Raw genomic sequence first — 19,008 nt, 5'->3', positions numbered from 1 at the left:
TTTCTGGACTAAGAGCAAATGTAGCAACACCAAGGGTCATATCGACCACCTTCGATCTGTGCCTCTATCACCTTTTCTCATAATTCGTATGAGCTCTCAGTTCTTCTCTTGCTTATCTTTAATATGCTGATGTTTTCATATCGGCTGACCGACCACTTAATATCATTATATGCAGGTTTAAATTAATTAATTACTTAGCCAATTTTACCAATTGTAGTAAATAAATTAATCAATTCAAACCATCTTGTCCATTATCATACTTCATTCATGGATTCTGATGATACAACCAAACCTAGGCCCAGTATTCCGATTAGGAATCCAAGTGTTTCATTCAGTGATCTAGAATCCCAAGAAAGATTAAGAAGATTTACTATATCTTCTCAACCTTCTTCCACTAACGTCTTGGATGATAGTATACAACCACCAACAACTGCAGCTACAACCACTTCCTCGGGATTTCCATCGAGACAATCATCATTGAAAAGGAAAGATGAAGGTTTATCATTTAGAATTAAAGAACCAAGTCCTCCTTTCGAGCCAATTAGTACCAGTTCATCTAGAAGAGGATCTATAAAAAAAAATAAAACAATAGTTGCTTCACCGGTTGGCCCACCAGTTCCATTTCAAGAATACTTATCAAAAGAAGATGATGGAAAATTTCATATATTATTGGGATGCACAGGTTCAGTTGCAACAATAAAAGTTCCATTAATAGTTGATAAATTATTTCAAATATTTGGATCAAAAATTTCAATACAATTGATTGTTACAAAATCAGCTAGTCATTTTTTAAAAGGTTCTAAAATAAATGCTGATGTGAAAGTTTGGAGAGATGAAGATGAATGGACAAATTATAATGAAGTATATTCAACTACTACAAGTTCAACAGAACAACCTACACAAAATTCAATCAATCAATCTACTCAACAACAACTGCAACTATTAACGATTAATAAAAAGCCAAAAAATCCATATGATAAATTAATTCTTCACAATGAATTAAGAAAATGGGCAGATATAATGTTAGTTGCACCATTATCAGCTAATACTTTAGCCAAAATCTCCAATGGTATTGCTGATAATTTATTAACTTCTATAATAAGATCATGGTCTCCATCACAATTGAAAAAACCCATTCTCGTTGCTCCAGCTATGAATACATTTATGTATACACATCCAATAACTTCAAAACAATTAACAACTATATCATCTCCTGATTTCGGTATTGAAGTTTTAAAACCGGTTGAAAAAATTTTAGTTTGTGGTGATATAGGTATGGGTGGAATGAGAGAATGGACTGATATAGTGGATATTATGAGAAGGAGAATAACTACTTTGAAAGCCGAGAAGAAAGTGGATAAAGTAACAGAGGAAGATGAAGAAGATGAAGAGGAGGATGATGATGAGGATGACGAAGAGGATGATGAGGATGAAGATGATGATGATGACGTAGAAGATGAAGAGCAAGCACTGAGAAGTGACAGTGACGAGCTTATATTTAATTCAGAACAAGAACAGATCTCTATGAATATCATATAGTATCAATAAAATATTTATTTAATTTCAATGGTTTTTGAAATTCTCTTCGGCTTTGAGTCTTCAAGTTGTTAATATGGATTTATAAATGATGGTTGAATATGATTTTGTATGTCTGGATAAGTATGATTTTGAATGCAAACAATGCAGTTGAAAAGCTAAAGAAAGCATAATAACAATCACATAAATGAATTGGCATATAGCTGCAAGTTGAAAAACAAATAGTACGATTCACACACGGACGTTTGCAAAGATATGGATAATACATTTTCAAAAATCTTTTTCAAAATGGATGGAAATAACTATAACAAGACGAGAGTAACATAAAGTCAATCAAGTATTTCCATATATTAAAATATAAATATATTTATTTTTCAATAAGTTTTAAAATATTTAAAATTGGAGAAACTTTATATTCTTTAATTAAGATTGACATAATTTTAGGATTTTTTACTAAATTATATAAACAAGTAGTTGATTTATGATTATTTACAATATCTTTTATATAATTATATTCATTTTTATAATTATTATTTTTACCTAAATGTATTAAAAAACTATCTCTTAAAATTTTTGAAAAAATTAATGGAGATTTTAAATCTAAATCTGATAACCATATAATTAATAATTCATTAATTTCTTTTATAAGATTTCTAAAATTAATTTGATTTTTTCCAATAAGACTTATTTTTAAATCATGTCTTTTTAATTCATTTTTATTGGGGATCAGTTGATAATTTATTTTATTAATTAATATAAAAGTTATTGATTTTTTAGAATTAAATTCAAGTTTAAAATCATAATTCATTGATTTAAAAAATATAAAAAAACAACTTGCAAAGTTTTTAAGGAAATTTTGATTTTCAAATATTTGTTGACCATTTAATATTAATTCTATATTTAATTCCATTTCAGGTGAGGGGATCATATATTTGGTTAATCCTTTATATTCAAATTCTATTGATATATCCCATTCTTTACCAACTCTTTGAATATTTGGCATTGTTGATGTTGTGTTGATTGTGTGCTGTAATTATGTTGATGTGGTATTAATTGAGGTCAAAAAACACAAATAATTGAAAGTGGGATTTGTTGAAGTCTTATATAAAGTTGGTTGTCAAGTTTAAATTTGGTTGTAAATTATGAAACAAGTTTGTAACGTATAATATGAGTCTCGTCAAATCTGAAACACTCCATGACGCGACTTTAAAAATTTATATGACAAGCTAATTTGATACAAATATTAAAATAATTTCAAAATGTTATCACCACTAAAGACTTCAATACTTTCAGAAGGAAAGATCATTGTGACTACCGATTATAAACTTAATAAAATGAAACATACATGATTTATTATAGTTATCCTCGGAATTCGTTAAATGAAAGAGCTCAAGAACGTGAATGTATATTTTTTCATTTTTTGACAATTCAATTGAAACAAAATTGGCACTTAGTCTAGTAAAATAATAAATCTGCAATGACAGCTACAAAAGAACCTGTTTGACTGGTGTTAAGGTTGTTTGACCTAAAAAAATTACTTCAAATTTGAATATTTACCGATAAGTACCTAAGTTTTATATATACAAGTTGCTTATGTAATCAGCCGGCAAAATTTGGTCTGGATCATCAGAAAAAAAAAAACTCAAAATTACTAACATAAGATGGATTAAGATGAAATTTCAAAAATATCAAAAAGAATCCTTACGTATAATTGATATGGTTACGAATATAAATTTCACACCGTTGAGATTCTGTTTTACTATCCAACCCTAGATCTTAGATCTTATTATTCTCAAGGCTTACCCCTTATTGTTCTTAAAATAATAATAATAATTAAAAATAAGAAAAAAAATAAAATTATAATAAATGAGATCTGAAGATTAGATACAGTAGTTAAGAATTTTATTTATCCGATATCTTTCATAATTAAGAAAAGAAATTTGAGATTTTACGAAGATGACATTTCATTTACAGTATAAAGTATAATTTGATTTAAAACAAGATCTCAGTTAAACTAATCACACGAGTTAAAATACAGATCTTAGTTTAAAATTACGTGATATATATTGAAACGCCTTTCAAATTAAAACAAATCTAAAAATTGTATGAACTAAAAGGCTACAAAATCAAAGTTGGTATTAATTGCCCTTGTTTAAGTTTTTGAAATGAATTGCATTTTGATTGTCCTTTTTTTTTCTTTTTTTTTTAATTTTTTTTTTATATTTTTATTTTTTTTTATTGAATACAGCAAATGAATTTTGAGCCGTTTAAAATTAATTTATGTCAAATGAATTTTATTAACCTCACAATATCTTAATATTTTTTAACTTAGTTACGTCAATTTTAGTATTAGTAAAGTTTATTCTATTTAATTAAATAATCTAGAATTTCAAATTTTGATAGTCAATTCAACTCAATATTTTAATCTAAATATTATTCGATCTTTATTTTTTTTTCAACTCAAATGCCTTATGGTTTCATTATGGATCTACGATTACTTGATACTATCTCTTTATCTTTTAATCATAATTCATCAACACTGAAATATCACTAACTCAACAGGCATCAAAACAAACCCATATTACTTAGTCACTTTTGCCATTCACATCAAATAGCTGCTGATCGAATTTATTTGCTACTTTTATATAGTCTTTAAGAGACAGAACTGATACACTCTTACAATTTTGAAACTCAAATATGAGACGCTTAAGAAAAAAAAATAACAAGAAAATCCAAAATTGATATATTTTATTTCAAGATTTATTATCCCAATCTGATATTAATTACGATATTAATCTCCTCTGTAATTATGTGGAGAGAATACTGTTTCATCTACTTTATATATCAAAACACTCATATGATTAAATCTCCCTATCCCCTCTACAAACACTCATACGGCACCAAATCTAATTTTTTTTGTTTGTTGAAATATGGTTGTGTGTTTTTTATTTTTTTTTTTTTTTGAAATTTAAATTAATATTTTCATTCAATAAAAGAAAAGATAAAGTGTGGATTTAGCTAATTAAGTAATACATGTTTTATACCATCAAGGGAAGTATTCACTTCGTAAGTCCAAGAAATAATTGTTTGATGCCACACAGTTTTTGTTTTTTAAAAACTCTAGATTTAAACCTTTTTGATATCAGACTTATTTGTATTGCCATAACTTATTGATGTCAAGGACGGGGTAACTATTGTAGTTTTATCTCAACATCACCTTTTATATATAGAATTTAAGTGATAAGTGTTAGGTGTTAAGTATAAAGTATAAAGTGTTAAGTTGTTGAGATAAGACTACAATTTTGTGTATCATTTTATTAACATTTCCTCTCTTTTCCACAATAAAACAAAAAAAAAAAGAAAAAAAAAAAATTTGAAGATAACAATTAAAAAAGATGATTTATATAAAATGAATTTCCCTGTCTAAAACTTGTTTAATCACCTCTTTCTTTTATTAATCATCAATTCAAAATGTCAAAATCTACAGCTGTTGAACCATATTCAACTGATGAAAAAGTACAAAATAAATTGCATATAGCTACAGATGAGGAATCAAGTAGTGATTACAATTATGATGATGAAAATAATTATTTCCCACAATATGCTGATGAATATAATCCAAAAGGATGGAGAAAACCAACTGAACACGAAGAAAAAACTTTAAGAAGAGTATTAGGAAAATTTCAATATTCTATTGCTTTAATTTGTTTTGTTGAATTTGCTGAGAGAGCATCTTATTATTCAGTTACTGGGATTTTATCAAACTTTATACAAAGAGATTTGCCAAAAAACAGCCCCCATTCATGGGGAGCGCCACCGTCTAATGAACCAGATGCTTCAGCCGGTGCGTTAGGACGTGGATTGCAAGCTGCTAGTGCTTTAACCAACGTAAGTATTTTTTAATCATGATTTGGTATATTCATTTTGTTTTTGTGTTTGAAAATTTAAGTTTTCTCGCATGGAAAAATTAAAATTGGTTTTGTGTGATTTTTTTAAAACTTTTCAAATTCAGCTCAAAATTATCACCAAACTTCAAAACTTCAAAATACTAACGAACAAACAAGCTTGTGACCTTCTTGGCTTACGTGGTACCCTTACTAGGCGGCTATCTTGCTGATGTAAGTTGGGGTCGCTGGAAGACAATACAATGGGGTGTTATTTTTGGAGGAATTAGCCATGTGTTATTCATTGTCTCAGCAGCTCCATCTCTTATTGAAAATGGAAAAGCAGGTTTGGCTATTTGTATACTTGCAATCTTCACCTTAGCTTTTGGATCTGGATTTATCAAACCAAATTTATTACCATTGATGCTTGATCAATATGAATATCCAACAGGTGTTAAAAAATTGAAAAGTGGAGAAGAAGTTATTGTTGATCGTGAAAAGACTATAGAAAGTGTTACTTTGGTATTTTATTGGGCTATTAATATTGGTGCATTTTTCCAATTAGCTACATCGTATTGTGAGAGAAGAATTGGATTTTGGTTTGCATTTTTTATTCCATTAATCTTATATTTACTTATGCCACTTGCTTTTTGGATTGTTAAACCAAAATTAAAATTTGAAAAACCAACTGGAAGATCAATCATCGGAGAATTTGTCAAAATTCTCGTTGTTGCCCTTTCAGGTAACTTTATTAAACGTTTCTTCAACGGTACATTTTGGGATTATGCTAAACCAAGCAATATGAAAGCAAGAGGTAGAAATTATTTCAATCCAAAAAAGCAAAGTGCAATAACTTGGACCGATCAAGATGTATTAGATGCTAAACAAACAGTTGATGCTTGTAAGATTTTCTTCTATTTCATATTTTTCAACTTAGCAGACAGTGGATTAGGATCAGCTGAAACTTCATTAATTGGTGCTATGAAATTAGATGGTGTTCCAAATGATTTGTTTAATAATTTCAATCCATTAGCTATTATTGTTTTGATTCCAATTTTAGATTATATTGTTTATCCACTTTTCATGAGATATAGAATACCATACAATACAATTGCAAAGATAGCTACTGGTTTCATTATTGCTGCGATGTCACAAGTAGCAGGAGCTGTCTTACAACATCAAGTTTATCAACAATCACCATGTGGAAACCATTCTACTAATTGTCCTGAACCGGCTCCAATTACTGCATGGAAAGCATCAAGTATTTTCATTCTTTCTGGTGCTAGTGAAGTTTTCTGTATGACTACTATATATGCTTTAGCTTACACAAGAGCAGCTCCATCAATGAAAGGTTTAACTATGGCTTTGTTCTTATTTACTTCAGCTATTAGTGCTGCTATTAGTTTAGCTGTTACAGCTGCATTGGTTGATCCATACTTGGTTATTGTTTTCGGTGTTATTGGTGGTGTCTCATTCCTTGCTGGTATAATTGTTTATATTCAATTCTTTAATTTGGAAAAGACTATGGCGGAAGAAGAAGCTGAAAGAGAAAGATATCTTGAACAAGAAAAAGCTGAAAAGGAATCTCATGTTTTAGAAACTGTTTTGGATCCAATCAATAGTAATAATACTGCTTTGGAACCTGTTGTATCAGCTAGAGCAAACTTAAGATAATTTATTATTTCATTTCATTATTGTAAATTGTGTACAAGAAAATTGTTTTATAGAAAGGACGTTATTATTTTTATTTAATTAACTTCTGCGAATTTTTTTTCTGTAAATCTGAAACACGAGACTTAAAACATATAAATTAATAAATAATATAAAAAATCCAGGCGACTGCTATCTTGTTGACAAGAAACGGTGGGGCCCTGGAAATCCAAATGCTTCAGCTGGTTCGTTAGGACGTGGATTGCAAGCTACTAGTGCTTTAACCAACGTAAGTATTTTTTAATCATGATTTGGTATATTCATTTTGTTTTTGTGTTTGAAAATTTAAGTTTTCTCGCATGGAAAAATTAAAATTGGTTTTGTGTGATTTTTTTAAAACTTTTCAAATTCAGCTCAAAATTATCACCAAACTTCAAAACTTCAAAATACTAACGAACAAACAAGCTTGTGACCTTCTTGGCTTACGTGGTACCCTTACTAGGCGGCTATCTTGCTGATGTAAGCTGGGGTCGCTGGAAGATAATAGTTTGGGGTGTTATTTTTGGAGGAATTAGTCATGTGTTATTCATTGTCTCAGCAGCTCCATCACTTATTGAAGATGGAAAAGCAGGTTTGGCTATTTGTATACTTGCACTTTTTTAACGACAATGCTACTTTTCACAGGATGAAGTATATATATTTTCTCCAAATTCAGAGTCAACTGACAATTAAGAAAATCAAATAAAACAATTTTAAATTTCTCTCTCTATGGTATCTATAAAATAAAAATTTTTATAACTAAATGTCTCTCATCCAACTTGATATATTGAAACAGCTTTTTTTTTTAAACTAAGTTCTAAAATAATATAAATCAGAAGAATTGAAAATAACGATTTTAACAATAAAATTTAAAAATCACCTAAAGTGGCATTGTAAGTAACATTTTTATAATCTTGATAAAATGTGACACGTTGTGGAAGTGAAGAATTTAAACCACATGATTCAGCAAAGCTGACATTACCAATTCTTTGATTAATGTAACTTTTGAAATCAGATAATTTACATGAAAATCCAGGTCCATTAGCACAAGTTTGAATTGGCACAACAGCATCGTTTATAATATATCTTACATATGAATCACTACCACATTGATATTTTTCAGTATAAATTCTTGCACCTTGAGGAACAATCGAAGCATGAAGATATGGTCTTGGGAATGGGATATAATCAGTTGGTAAATTATTTTGTGGTGTTAATAAACCTAAAGCAGCATGATAAATTTCTAAATCAGTATCATGGGTGAATGATAACCAAATTTTATTTGAGTTTGATTCATCCAATAATAAATTCAATGAAGCGTTCAATAAAGTTGAACCAATAGGAACACTATAGTTATTACCTGGTCCATTGTTGTAAAAGTTATTTAAGTCAGTTGAATATGAATATTTAATATATTCTTCATTAGTGAATAAATCACAAAATGGTGAAGACCCTCTTACATTAATTTCAAAGGCACACCATGAGAATAAATTATTGACATCTTTTGAAGTTAAGTTGAGACCTGGATTTGGTTTATTTAATCTTGTAGCGATGTTTGATAAAAATGATGTATTAAATTTAGCAGGAATAGTACTGTCCTTAGAATCAACAGATTTGGGACATGAATTTCTTGGAGTTAAACTATTAACACCACTTGTTGCATTTTCACTTATTATATTGAATTTGACTGTTTTACCTTCAGCAAAATCATCCCCTAAAAATCCTCTTGCAAAGTATCTTGAAGTTTCATAACATCTTCCGGAATTAGATGAAAAAACTGGTAAAGTAGAATTGACAACGTATAATGAATTATATTTCGATCTAAATGCAGCACCATGTCTTAAAGCATCAGTTGTACCAGCAAATGTCCCTTCCGAATTTTTTGGTGAGGTTTCTTTTTCATACCAGTATGTATCTTCAACAAAATAAGTATAGTCGTTTAAGAAATGCAAATCTCCCTCAAAAGTTCCATTGTATTTTTTGAATTTATCATTAATAGCTTCAAACAGTTTACCCAGACCTTTAGAAGGATATCTTTCACCATGTCTTGAAAGTAATTGAACTTGTTGAATTTTACATCCATCTGGAATAGCTGGATCAATACCATAAGATTCTCTACTGATGTAAGGGGCAGAACCGCCAAGAAAATTTAAAATATTATAAGCGTCAAGTTGTTTTTCTTGAGGAGTTGCGACATCTTGATAGACGTTTTGACTAATTAATAAAAGACCACTGTTGATCAAATTTGAAACTGAGACCATTTTTGATGTTGATTATGATAATTTTGCCAATTCATATTTGAAATAACCAATTGGCTATGAAGCTCCTTTTATTGGTTTTAGATCAGTATTTTTGTTGTTCGTCGTTAAGGCGACCTTATTGGATTGAAGAACCACGTGTAGTACAAAACTTGTATGGTTGTGTACCGCTATAAAAATCTATAACCGACTTCGTGCTACTTCACTCCTTAATTTTACGAACAATAAAAGGTAGTTCGTTTATTTTTGAATCTAAAACGGAAAAAATTATCCCCTATTTGTACAACATTATGATTGTTACTAACGATGACACAGACAAATTCAAACCACTTCGGTTATTGATGCAAACCAAACTTTCAATTAAGCCTCGATGTTAATAATTTACATTCAAAATCTGGATCCGTGGTACAATTTTCAATTGGAAATACAGCATCTTTGTTTAGATTTTTAACGCAAGAAATATCCGTATATTCGGAAAAATTTATTGCCTCATATTGGATGAAGAATATAAAGAGTCGAAAATCAAATACAGACATTCCTGTATCAACATAAATGATTCAAAGAGTCAATCGTCAGTAAAATGACAAATACTAATAAAAAAAGGAAAGTTTTAGACTTACATTACGAGAGAGACCATCAAAAATCAATTGAGTTAAGATCTTCAAACAAAGTATTTATAAAGCTTGGTGCAAGTGCTCTAATTTTAGCCAAAACATTTGGAAGAATATATATCCTAATTTCTGAGTGAGAATGTTTAATAAACAATACAGTTAATGGGGGTATACGGGTATTGCTCGATTCGATACAGAAACAACAGATTATCGATATCCTCCAGGACTTCCCATCGAGTAATTGTTTGTAGAATTAAGTTTGAAAAATTTCAAAACGTACATGATTTACTGGCACAGCTTATAAACTATAGTAACAGTAGACATGAGATAGTCCAAAATTACTCTTGTTGATTTGATCTAATTGTACCTTTAATTATACAATTATATTGGTATTGATTTCGGGATCGATCTAAATCTCATAGTAAGATCTGAGACACAAAATAAGCCATAAATTACACAAAGTTACAACGAATCTCGTATAATTTCAAATTTACGAAACTACCTATCTAAGAAAACTCTATAAAATACATAAACAAAACTATCTATAATCTATCTTTAAAAACATTCATCACTTATCAATTAATGCAGCTGTATAATTTTGTGATTTGTAGTCGAAATAAAATGTAAGATTTTGCGGAACTGATGAATTGAGACCACATTGTTCAGAAAAGTTTATATCACCAATCCTTCCATTAATGTATTCTTCAAATTCTGATAATTTGCATGAAAATCCTGGACCATCAGCACATGTTTGAATAGGTACAACCGCATCATTTATAATATATCTGACATATGAATCACCACCACATTGATATTTTTCAGTATAAATTCTTGCACCTTGAGGAACAATTGAAGCATGAACATAAGGATTTGGAAAAGGTATATAATCAGTAGTCAAATTGTTTTTAGGTAACACAAGTCCTAAAGCACTATGGTACAATTCTAAATCAGTGTCATGAGAAAATGATAACCAAATTTTATTTGAGTTGGTATCATCCTTCAATAATTCTAAAGATGCATTTAACAATGGAGCACCCATAACTCTTGTAAGTTCATTACCCATGGAATTTGAATAAAATTTTGATAAATCTTGCGAATATGAATATTTAATGAACTCTTCATTACTGAACAAATCACAGAATTGTGAACTTCCTCTTACATTAATTTCATAAGCGCACCATTTGAATAAAGATGGCACTTCTTTTGAAGATAAATTGAGACCTGGATTTGGTTTATTTAATCTTGCAGCAATGGTTTTTAAATATGTTGTGTCGTACTTATCAACTAATTTGTCATTGGCAGATGAATTATACTTTGGACATGCATGTTTAGGTGTTAATGTATTGACTCCACTTATATCTGCTTCATTAATAATATTGAATTTAACAGTTTTACCTTCAACGAAATCATCACCTAAAAATCCTCTTGCAAAGTATCTTGAAGTTTCGTAAACTCTTCCTGAATTGGACGCAAACACAGGTAAAGTTGAGTTGACATTATATAACGAATTATATTTTGATCTAAAAGCAGCACCATGTCTTAAAGCATCAGTTGTACCAGCAAATGTTCCTTCCGAATTTTTTGGTGATGTTTCTTTCTCATACCAATATTTATCTTGAACAAAATAAGTATAATCATTTAAAAAATGCAAAGCTCCTTCGAATGTACCATTATAATTTTGGAATTTCTCATATAATGCTTCAAATTTTTTCCCATCACTTTTTGAAGGATATCTTTCACCATGTCTTGAGAATAATTGGATTTGTTGAATTTTACATCCATCTGGAATAGCTGGATCAATACCATAAGATTCTCTACTGATATATGGAGCAGCACCACCAAGAAAATTTAAAATGTTATAACCATCAGTCTTGATTTCCTGAGGAGTTGCAACATCTTGATAGATGTTTTGACTAATCAATAAAAGCCCACTGTTAAGTAAATTTGAAACTGCAACCATCACTGATAATTAACAAATCAGTTTTTTTATTAAAACATGGTGTTTGAAGCTTTACTTATATACCTCTAATGTTTGTTGACGATTTTTCCACGTGTAGCTGATTCTTCAATTTTTCATTGTCTGAAATTGAAACCTTATTTTTGTACCTGAAAACAATAAAGATCCAATTATTAATATTAGTAGTAAATTTTAAAACCTACATAATTCAGAAAACAAAGTCCCGCGGATAGTAAATCCATTATGTACATATTTATTTATACTATTTACTTCTTAGGTAATATCAATCTCATTTTATTTACAGTAAAAACACCAATTAAATCATTCGACTTTAAAGATTTTAAAATTTCTCTCTCTTCAGGCCAATCCAAATCGGTATCGAATTTAGTACCATCCATTTTTCTGGTTGTGAAATAATTGATAATTTCATTCATACTTTTACCCTTTTTCGCTAATCCAGGTTGAATTTTCGCTTTATATTTACATTTTTGCAATGCTGACCATGGAGCAAACACTGGTATCAAACCAATAATGTTATCATCTGGAGTAGGTTTTTGAACTAACGAATCCATAGTGTTGGGAAAAATTTTCAAGGAATTATCTTCCTCTGAGTCCATAATTATCTTTTGAACATCTCTCTCGTGCTGCTCCCTGTTGTAATCATTCTTTTTAATGTTTACGTTTTCTTGCGGGTGCTTTTGTTTTGGCTCTTCGTCTCGTTTTTTACCACCCAAAACATTCATAATCAAAGATTTATCTTCTTCATCTTGATTAGCATATTTGGCAGCTCTTTTTAATTTTGACTTTCTGCCCCTCGAGGAAACTTCTGCAGTATTTTGATCCGTCTTCTGTTCCTCAACCGATTCTGATTCCGACGATAGTTCTTTGACGTTGGTTATTTTGAAGTTAACATTTTTTTTTTTATTATCATAAATTTTAACAACTCCATGTTCATTTTCCTTATCAATTCTTTGTTTTTCATGCAACTTTGCAGACTCTTCATCTACTAAACAAAAAAATCCAAATCCCATGACCAATTGAGCAGGAGGTAAAAAATCTTTTTTGGCGGAGTATTCAAACTCACCCGGTGGTAATATTCCCAAGGAATTGTATTTCGACACATCATTCCCATTCAATACCCACGCTGCTGGATTAATCTTCCCACCCCAAGCCTGAGAAGCTGACATTGCAAAAATACCGGCTTGTAGTATAGTTGAAGGAGGGATTGTCTCTCCTTTAAAAGGATTTTTAACGAATACTTTTAATGAACCCTCTATCTCTGAACTCACCAAATAATCATCGTCACTAAAATAATTGAAGTATATTAAGTCAGTCTGCATCTTATCTCTTCCGGCTAAACATAAATAACCTTCACTAGTAATGAACCAATAAAATTTTTCAAACCAAAACTTTTCTCTTTCATCTTTTTGTCTAAATCCGTTTTCACGTTGTAAATTTTTTATCAAATCTTGACCAATTTTCTTTTCGGCATTCTTAAACGCTATCTCAGCACCTCTTTCTACTTTAGTTTGCTTTAATTCGGCCTCCTTCTTCAAATCAAAATAATATCTAGCATTAGCAAATGAACTAATTGTAATGTCAATACTTACAGGTACTCCGTGGATAGTATGTTCTTTCACTTTACGTCTTTGGATCATTTCCGACTCAGAATCAGAATCAGAACTACTTTCATTTTCCAGTTCTGTTTCACTTTCATTTTCTTCTGGATCTTTCAACTTAATGTTGACTCTATTTTCCTTTAAATTCAATGGCAACTCTATGTAATTCGCAATAGAATTTTTCTTTCTTTTGTCTGATTTAATCGCCAATTCAATGTTTGTCCAATCTATTTGTTTGTCAACAAAGTTTTGAATATATTGGCGACAATCATCTACTAAATTCGAGTATAGTTGTACTAATTCTCCTTTTTTGGCGTTCAATACTTGTTCATCTTTTAAGTTTTGTATCTCGTCATCTCTTTTGGTTCTAGCTTTTTCCAATCGATCAGCCGCTAGTTTTTTATGTTGAATCACTTTTTCAGACAGTTCATTGATATTCAATTCACTAATTTTTTTGTCTATAGTTGAAGTGGTGGACATCCTTTAAAAAAAAGAATTATGTTGTGATAATGTAGTTCCAAACATGAAACAAATCTAAAAAATGAAGAGTAAGCCGCACTCAATTTCTCTTGAACTTTTTATTCTCTTATGATCTTATCGTTCATCCATCGAACACCCAACAATGTCAACTACAAGCTTTGATAACTTGGTTAAAGCCATAAAGAAAGGAAAAAAGGTTACTTTCTTTAATGGTGCAGGTATATCAACATCTGCTGGCATTCCTGATTTTAGATCGCCAGATACTGGATTATACTCTAATTTAGCAAAATTAAATCTACCGTATGCTGAAGCAGTGTTTGATATTGAATATTTTAGGGAAGATCCGAAAGCATTTTATACTTTAGTCAAGGAACTTATGCCTGGCCAATTTCCACCAACCAAATTTCATTATTTGCTCAAATTGTTTCAAGATAAAGGTCAATTAAAAAGGGTTTATACACAAAACATAGATACATTGGAGAGGCTTGCTGGCATTGATGATGAATATATAGTTGAAGCTCATGGATCTTTCGCATCTAACCGCTGTATTGATTGCAAGAAAGAGATGTCGTCCGAAACTGTCAAGAAATTGATGAATAAAGGTATACCAAGTTGTGAAACTTGCGATGGATATGTGAAACCTGATATTGTATTTTTCGGAGAAGGGTTACCAGAGAAGTTTTTTAGCTGCTGGAACGGAGATTGTGAAGATGTAGATATTGCGATAATTGCTGGAACTTCATTGACTGTTCATCCCTTTGCGTCATTGCCTCTGGAGGTTCATAAAAACTGTATTAGAGTCTTAGCGAATAAGGAAAAAGTTGGCGATTTGGGAAGTAGAAAGAATGATATTTTGGCTGTTTGTGGATGTGATGAGTTCGCTGAGAAGCTTGCTCGAATATTACAATGGGATGTAGAGTTGAATAAAATGTATGAAGATGGTCAAAAGAAGTATGGCAAGCAAGAGAATTCAACAGAAGAGAAAACGAATGAAATTAAAACCAAGCTCAAAGAGAATGATGAAAAAGATGTAAAGGATGAAGAAGCAAATGAGAATGAAGATGTTTCAAAATTGGTGGAGAAATTAAAAATTTAAAATTTATAATATTTTTTTTTTTTTTTTTGGCAACCAAAAAATATTTAAGGAAGACACTTACAACAGCTTTCATTCAGCCATGTCAAGGCTTAACAATAGTCAATATGGGTTCATGACTACCACCGATGACGTAAATAGTCACAGGGATGGAGCTACCGTCAAACCAATTGAAAGGGAAGTTGTTATGGCAATTAATATTCTGAAGTTTGACAAAATGGATATTGGAATTGCAATTTTGGATTTTAAAATTTCTGAATTATTTTTAGTCAGCTTTAGTGATTCACCATCGTTTGTTAGATCCGTTAATCAACTCGATATCTATCAACCAACTACTGTAATAATCCCAGATTTAGCACAATTTGAAAAGTTGAAGTATGTACTACTTTCCAATCTCAATGAAGATGTCAATCAAAAATTGGGGAAAGTGAAAATATTTGACTCGGTATCTGGTGCTGAACTTTTGAAGCAACATCTGTTGAATGATGTTAAAACTAATGATTTGATGACTGGGGCTGCTGGAGCACTTATTGCCACATGTATGGAATCGAGATTAATGAAATCAACATCAAAATACAAAACCACAATTGTTGCAAGTGGTAAATTTGTTTTGATTGATTCATCTACCATTAAAGATTTGGAGTTAGTTTCAAGTTCAAATGATAAAGGCCTTAGCTTCTTCAGCTTTTTAAATAGATGCACTACAAAAATGGGTCAAAGATTGTTAAGAACTTCCATTTTACAACCTTTGACTGATATAGAAAGTATAAAACTTAGATTGGAATCGGTTAATGAATTGACTTCTCAGGAAAACATTTTGATTACAATCAAGACTAAATTGAAACAATTGCTGGATTTGGATACATTATTTTCCTACTTGTTGGACGATTCTGGGATTCCTGAACAAAGAATAAACAACATTATTTTGTTAAAAACCAATTTGCTATTAGTGCTTGAGTTGAAGGACTGTCTTAATGTTACTTCTCCCATTTTACAACAAATTAAAGAAATTTTCCAACATCAGAACATCGAAAAGTCTTTGAATTTAATTGATAAATATATAAATGAGGATTGTAGAGTCACCAAGAATAACTATGTTCAGATTGCTCATCAAAGAGCAAATGCAATCAAATCAGGTCTCAACGGATTATTAGATGTTTCAAGAAGTGTTAGAGAAAAAATTCTTGAAGAAGTTAATGAGTATGTTCAAAAATTAATTGAACAATATGAATTAAATTTGGATTATAGATATGATAAATGTAAAAGATTTTATTTAAGAATCAAGACAAATGACACATCTCCACCTAAATTACCAGAAGAATTTATAAACATAATTCATAAAAAACATATCATAGAATGTACAACCATAGATTTACTTAAACAAGGCTCAAGATTGTATGACATAGAATCTGAAATAAATGTAATTAGTGGTAGTATCATTCAAGAACTATACGATCAAAGTCAAGATAATTTACCTATCTTTTTCATGATTTCGGAATCAATCGCAATACTTGATTTGTTGTGCAGTTTTGCTAGCTTTATCAATGAACAAAAAGGATCATACACCTGCCCTGAATTTGGGAACTATACTCATATCCGTCAATCTAGACATCCAATCCTTGAAACTTTGAAAAATGTTGTGCCAAATGATTATTCTTGTGTTCCCGAAATTTCAAGATTTCAAATTATAACTGGTGCTAATATGAGTGGAAAATCTATCTACATCAAACAAATTGCATATATTTTAATTATGGCTCAAATGGGTTTATATGTGCCAGCTGACTATGCTATTATCAAAATTCAGAAAAGTATATTTTCTCGTCTTTCATCAGACGCTGATATTAATGTTTCTACATTTGCCAATGAAATGAATGATATGAATACAATTTTGAAAAATGCAGATGATTCCAGTTTAGTACTAATCGATGAATTAGGTAGAGGCTCAAGTTTGAGAGATGGGTTTGCAGTTTGTCTTGCAATTTTAGATCATTTAACTACTTTAGGAGCAACCGTTTTCACTACTACACATTTTCATGAAATTGCAGAAATTTTGGGAAATAAGTCTTGCGTTTTATCATCTAATATGAAAACTACTGAGCAAAATGGAAAGTTTGAATATCAATTTAAATTAGAGATTGGTAAAATTGAAACTGAAAGATATGGAATAAAGTATGCTGAATTATCTCAAATTTTACCGGAAGAATTGATTAATTTTGCAAAAGATTTAATAGAACCTTTGAAGTCCAAGATTACAAAAAGTGACTCGAAATTAATGTCCAAACGAAGAAAATTAGTTCTTGAATTATATTTTGCATTAAGCCAATTAAAGAAATTGGATTGTGACAACAACTACAAAATAGATCTACTTAGAACTTTACAAACTAGATTTGTTGAAGAAATTAATGAAGCTACTGCTTAAAAGTTATTTTTTCCTATAAAGCCTATAAAAAAATCTCATGTTTTCAAGTTTTAGAGGATATGTCACCTCTTTTTCATTCACTCTATACCATAAGCTTTCTTGTTGCGATATTACTTCCCAAGCTCCATCATTCTCATCGGGTTTTCCCACGAGTATCATATCTATTAAAAATTGAACTGGAAATTTTTTATCTCCAACTGTAATATGTGAAAATGAACCAGCACTTTCAGCAATTAATAATAATGAATCCTTTTTACAATTTTGACACAAGGTATGTAAAAATTTAACAGTTTCCTTTCTTTTCTCTGCAAACAATTCATTTGTGGTGAATAATAAAGTAATTAATTCATACTTTGACATTCCAATGTTGCATGTTAATATATCATTTTGTACAAATGACATGTTCAAACTTTGATGATTGTAGACCCAAGTATTTTTCATATAAGATGTTAATTGATTCAAAACAGTACTCCAATCTGCAATATCAATTATATCAATATTGAGTTGTGAACTCGAAGTTGGATTATATTCTTTTAATCTTGCAAAAACTGCTCCTAAAGCACATAATTCACCTCCTGCACCAGCTCCAATGCAAAGGACATTCTTGGCAAATGTAGGCTCTTTAAGCAAAGTAGTAATTTCCGTCAAGCTGGAAAACAACGAGGCGTAGGCTAAAGCTCTAGCAGGTGTCCATCTTGAAGCGTATGCAAACCGTTTATCATCATCATCAAATGCAGCTAAATAGTCTCTATTATATAGATCTCCTTTCACTTTTTGAATATGGGCCAGTAGATTTGGCGAATTCAAAATGTTCTTGAAACAAACCGTGAAAGCGTCAATTATTTGATAGGGAGCAAGCAGATCTTCTGTCGTAAAAGGTAATCCACTCATAATACTTTGTTTCAATCCATTTTGTTCTATAATGTTTTGATTGAAAATGATATTTTACAATTTTGTGTTTCTCTTCTCCATCTCAATAAAAATTATTTAAATCGAAACTTTTTTTTTTTCATGTTCTTTTTCTTCTTCAACTAATTATAGATCAATCTGTGTCAAGGTGGGCTCTCAGTATCGATGACTTTCTTTTGAAAGTCTGATTTGCTGTAGATGTTTTCCTTGGCAGATCGGCGCTCGCGAAGCAAGCTTGATAGACAATTATTGAAACATTTGGAGATCAGTTGATTCGATATCAGCACAATTTTTATTGTTTGAAGTTATTTCAAGATGGCACTTTAGTTTGATTGGTCCTTCATTTCTATGAGGTTGAGCGATTGCTAAAGCTGTTTGAGAAATAATTAGATGAATATTGTGTATGTTTTTCAAATTTGTTGATTTTTTGTTAATCACCTCTTTGAGGTCTTAAGCAGAATAGTTCCGTCGACAGATTGTATAGTAACAGGTCGGTCTTGAGCTCATTTCGATGATGCTCGACCAATTTGACTTGATGCAACATATTCCTGGA

At 30.4% G+C, this 19,008-nt stretch overlaps 9 protein-coding genes across 9 annotated transcripts; 4 read left to right on the top strand and 5 right to left on the bottom strand. All coding sequences in view use genetic code 12, as the record gives it.

The window, feature by feature from the left end:
• Positions 1-267: 267 nt before the first annotated feature.
• KGF55_000296 (phosphopantothenoylcysteine decarboxylase complex subunit) lies at positions 268-1,539 on the top strand (the record flags this gene model as incomplete). Its single annotated transcript, XM_051757730.1, has 1 exon — positions 268-1,539. The coding sequence occupies one exon, from the start codon at positions 268-270 to the stop codon at positions 1,537-1,539; it is 1,272 nt and encodes a 423-aa protein (XP_051617034.1).
• A 364-nt stretch (positions 1,540-1,903) lies between these two features.
• On the bottom strand, positions 1,904-2,539 carry KGF55_000295 (uncharacterized protein; the record flags this gene model as incomplete). Its single annotated transcript, XM_051757719.1, has 1 exon — positions 1,904-2,539. One exon carries the CDS (start codon positions 2,537-2,539, stop codon positions 1,904-1,906), a length of 636 nt encoding a protein of 211 aa, XP_051617033.1.
• A 2,468-nt stretch (positions 2,540-5,007) lies between these two features.
• Positions 5,008-7,094, top strand: PTR2 (Ptr2p; the record flags this gene model as incomplete). The annotated part of the gene is made up of 2 exons (XM_051757708.1): positions 5,008-5,424; positions 5,601-7,094. 2 exons carry the CDS (start codon positions 5,008-5,010, stop codon positions 7,092-7,094), a joined length of 1,911 nt encoding a protein of 636 aa, XP_051617032.1.
• An 884-nt stretch (positions 7,095-7,978) lies between these two features.
• KGF55_000293 (histidine phosphatase family protein) lies at positions 7,979-9,370 on the bottom strand (the record flags this gene model as incomplete). The annotated part of the gene is made up of 1 exon (XM_051757697.1): positions 7,979-9,370. The coding sequence occupies one exon, from the start codon at positions 9,368-9,370 to the stop codon at positions 7,979-7,981; it is 1,392 nt and encodes a 463-aa protein (XP_051617031.1).
• Positions 9,371-10,546: 1,176 nt separating this feature from the next.
• Positions 10,547-11,938, bottom strand: KGF55_000292 (histidine phosphatase family protein; the record flags this gene model as incomplete). Its single annotated transcript, XM_051757686.1, has 1 exon — positions 10,547-11,938. One exon carries the CDS (start codon positions 11,936-11,938, stop codon positions 10,547-10,549), a length of 1,392 nt encoding a protein of 463 aa, XP_051617030.1.
• A 263-nt stretch (positions 11,939-12,201) lies between these two features.
• KGF55_000291 (uncharacterized protein) lies at positions 12,202-14,034 on the bottom strand (the record flags this gene model as incomplete). The annotated part of the gene is made up of 1 exon (XM_051757675.1): positions 12,202-14,034. The coding sequence occupies one exon, from the start codon at positions 14,032-14,034 to the stop codon at positions 12,202-12,204; it is 1,833 nt and encodes a 610-aa protein (XP_051617029.1).
• A 142-nt stretch (positions 14,035-14,176) lies between these two features.
• HST2 (histone deacetylase) lies at positions 14,177-15,130 on the top strand (the record flags this gene model as incomplete). Its single annotated transcript, XM_051757664.1, has 1 exon — positions 14,177-15,130. The coding sequence occupies one exon, from the start codon at positions 14,177-14,179 to the stop codon at positions 15,128-15,130; it is 954 nt and encodes a 317-aa protein (XP_051617028.1).
• A 79-nt stretch (positions 15,131-15,209) lies between these two features.
• Positions 15,210-17,546, top strand: KGF55_000289 (MutS family protein; the record flags this gene model as incomplete). Its single annotated transcript, XM_051757653.1, has 1 exon — positions 15,210-17,546. The coding sequence occupies one exon, from the start codon at positions 15,210-15,212 to the stop codon at positions 17,544-17,546; it is 2,337 nt and encodes a 778-aa protein (XP_051617027.1).
• Positions 17,547-17,549: 3 nt separating this feature from the next.
• Positions 17,550-18,437, bottom strand: KGF55_000288 (25S rRNA (uracil2843-N3)-methyltransferase; the record flags this gene model as incomplete). The annotated part of the gene is made up of 1 exon (XM_051757642.1): positions 17,550-18,437. The coding sequence occupies one exon, from the start codon at positions 18,435-18,437 to the stop codon at positions 17,550-17,552; it is 888 nt and encodes a 295-aa protein (XP_051617026.1).
• Positions 18,438-19,008: the final 571 nt, after the last annotated feature.

The sequence above is a fragment of the Candida pseudojiufengensis genome, assembly GCF_024610245.1.
Source record: "Candida pseudojiufengensis strain CBS 10847 chromosome Unknown scaffold6, whole genome shotgun sequence".
In the NCBI taxonomy this organism is placed as follows: domain Eukaryota; kingdom Fungi; phylum Ascomycota; class Pichiomycetes; order Serinales; family Debaryomycetaceae; genus Lodderomyces; species Lodderomyces pseudojiufengensis.
This window is presented reverse-complemented; position numbering and strand designations above follow the sequence as displayed.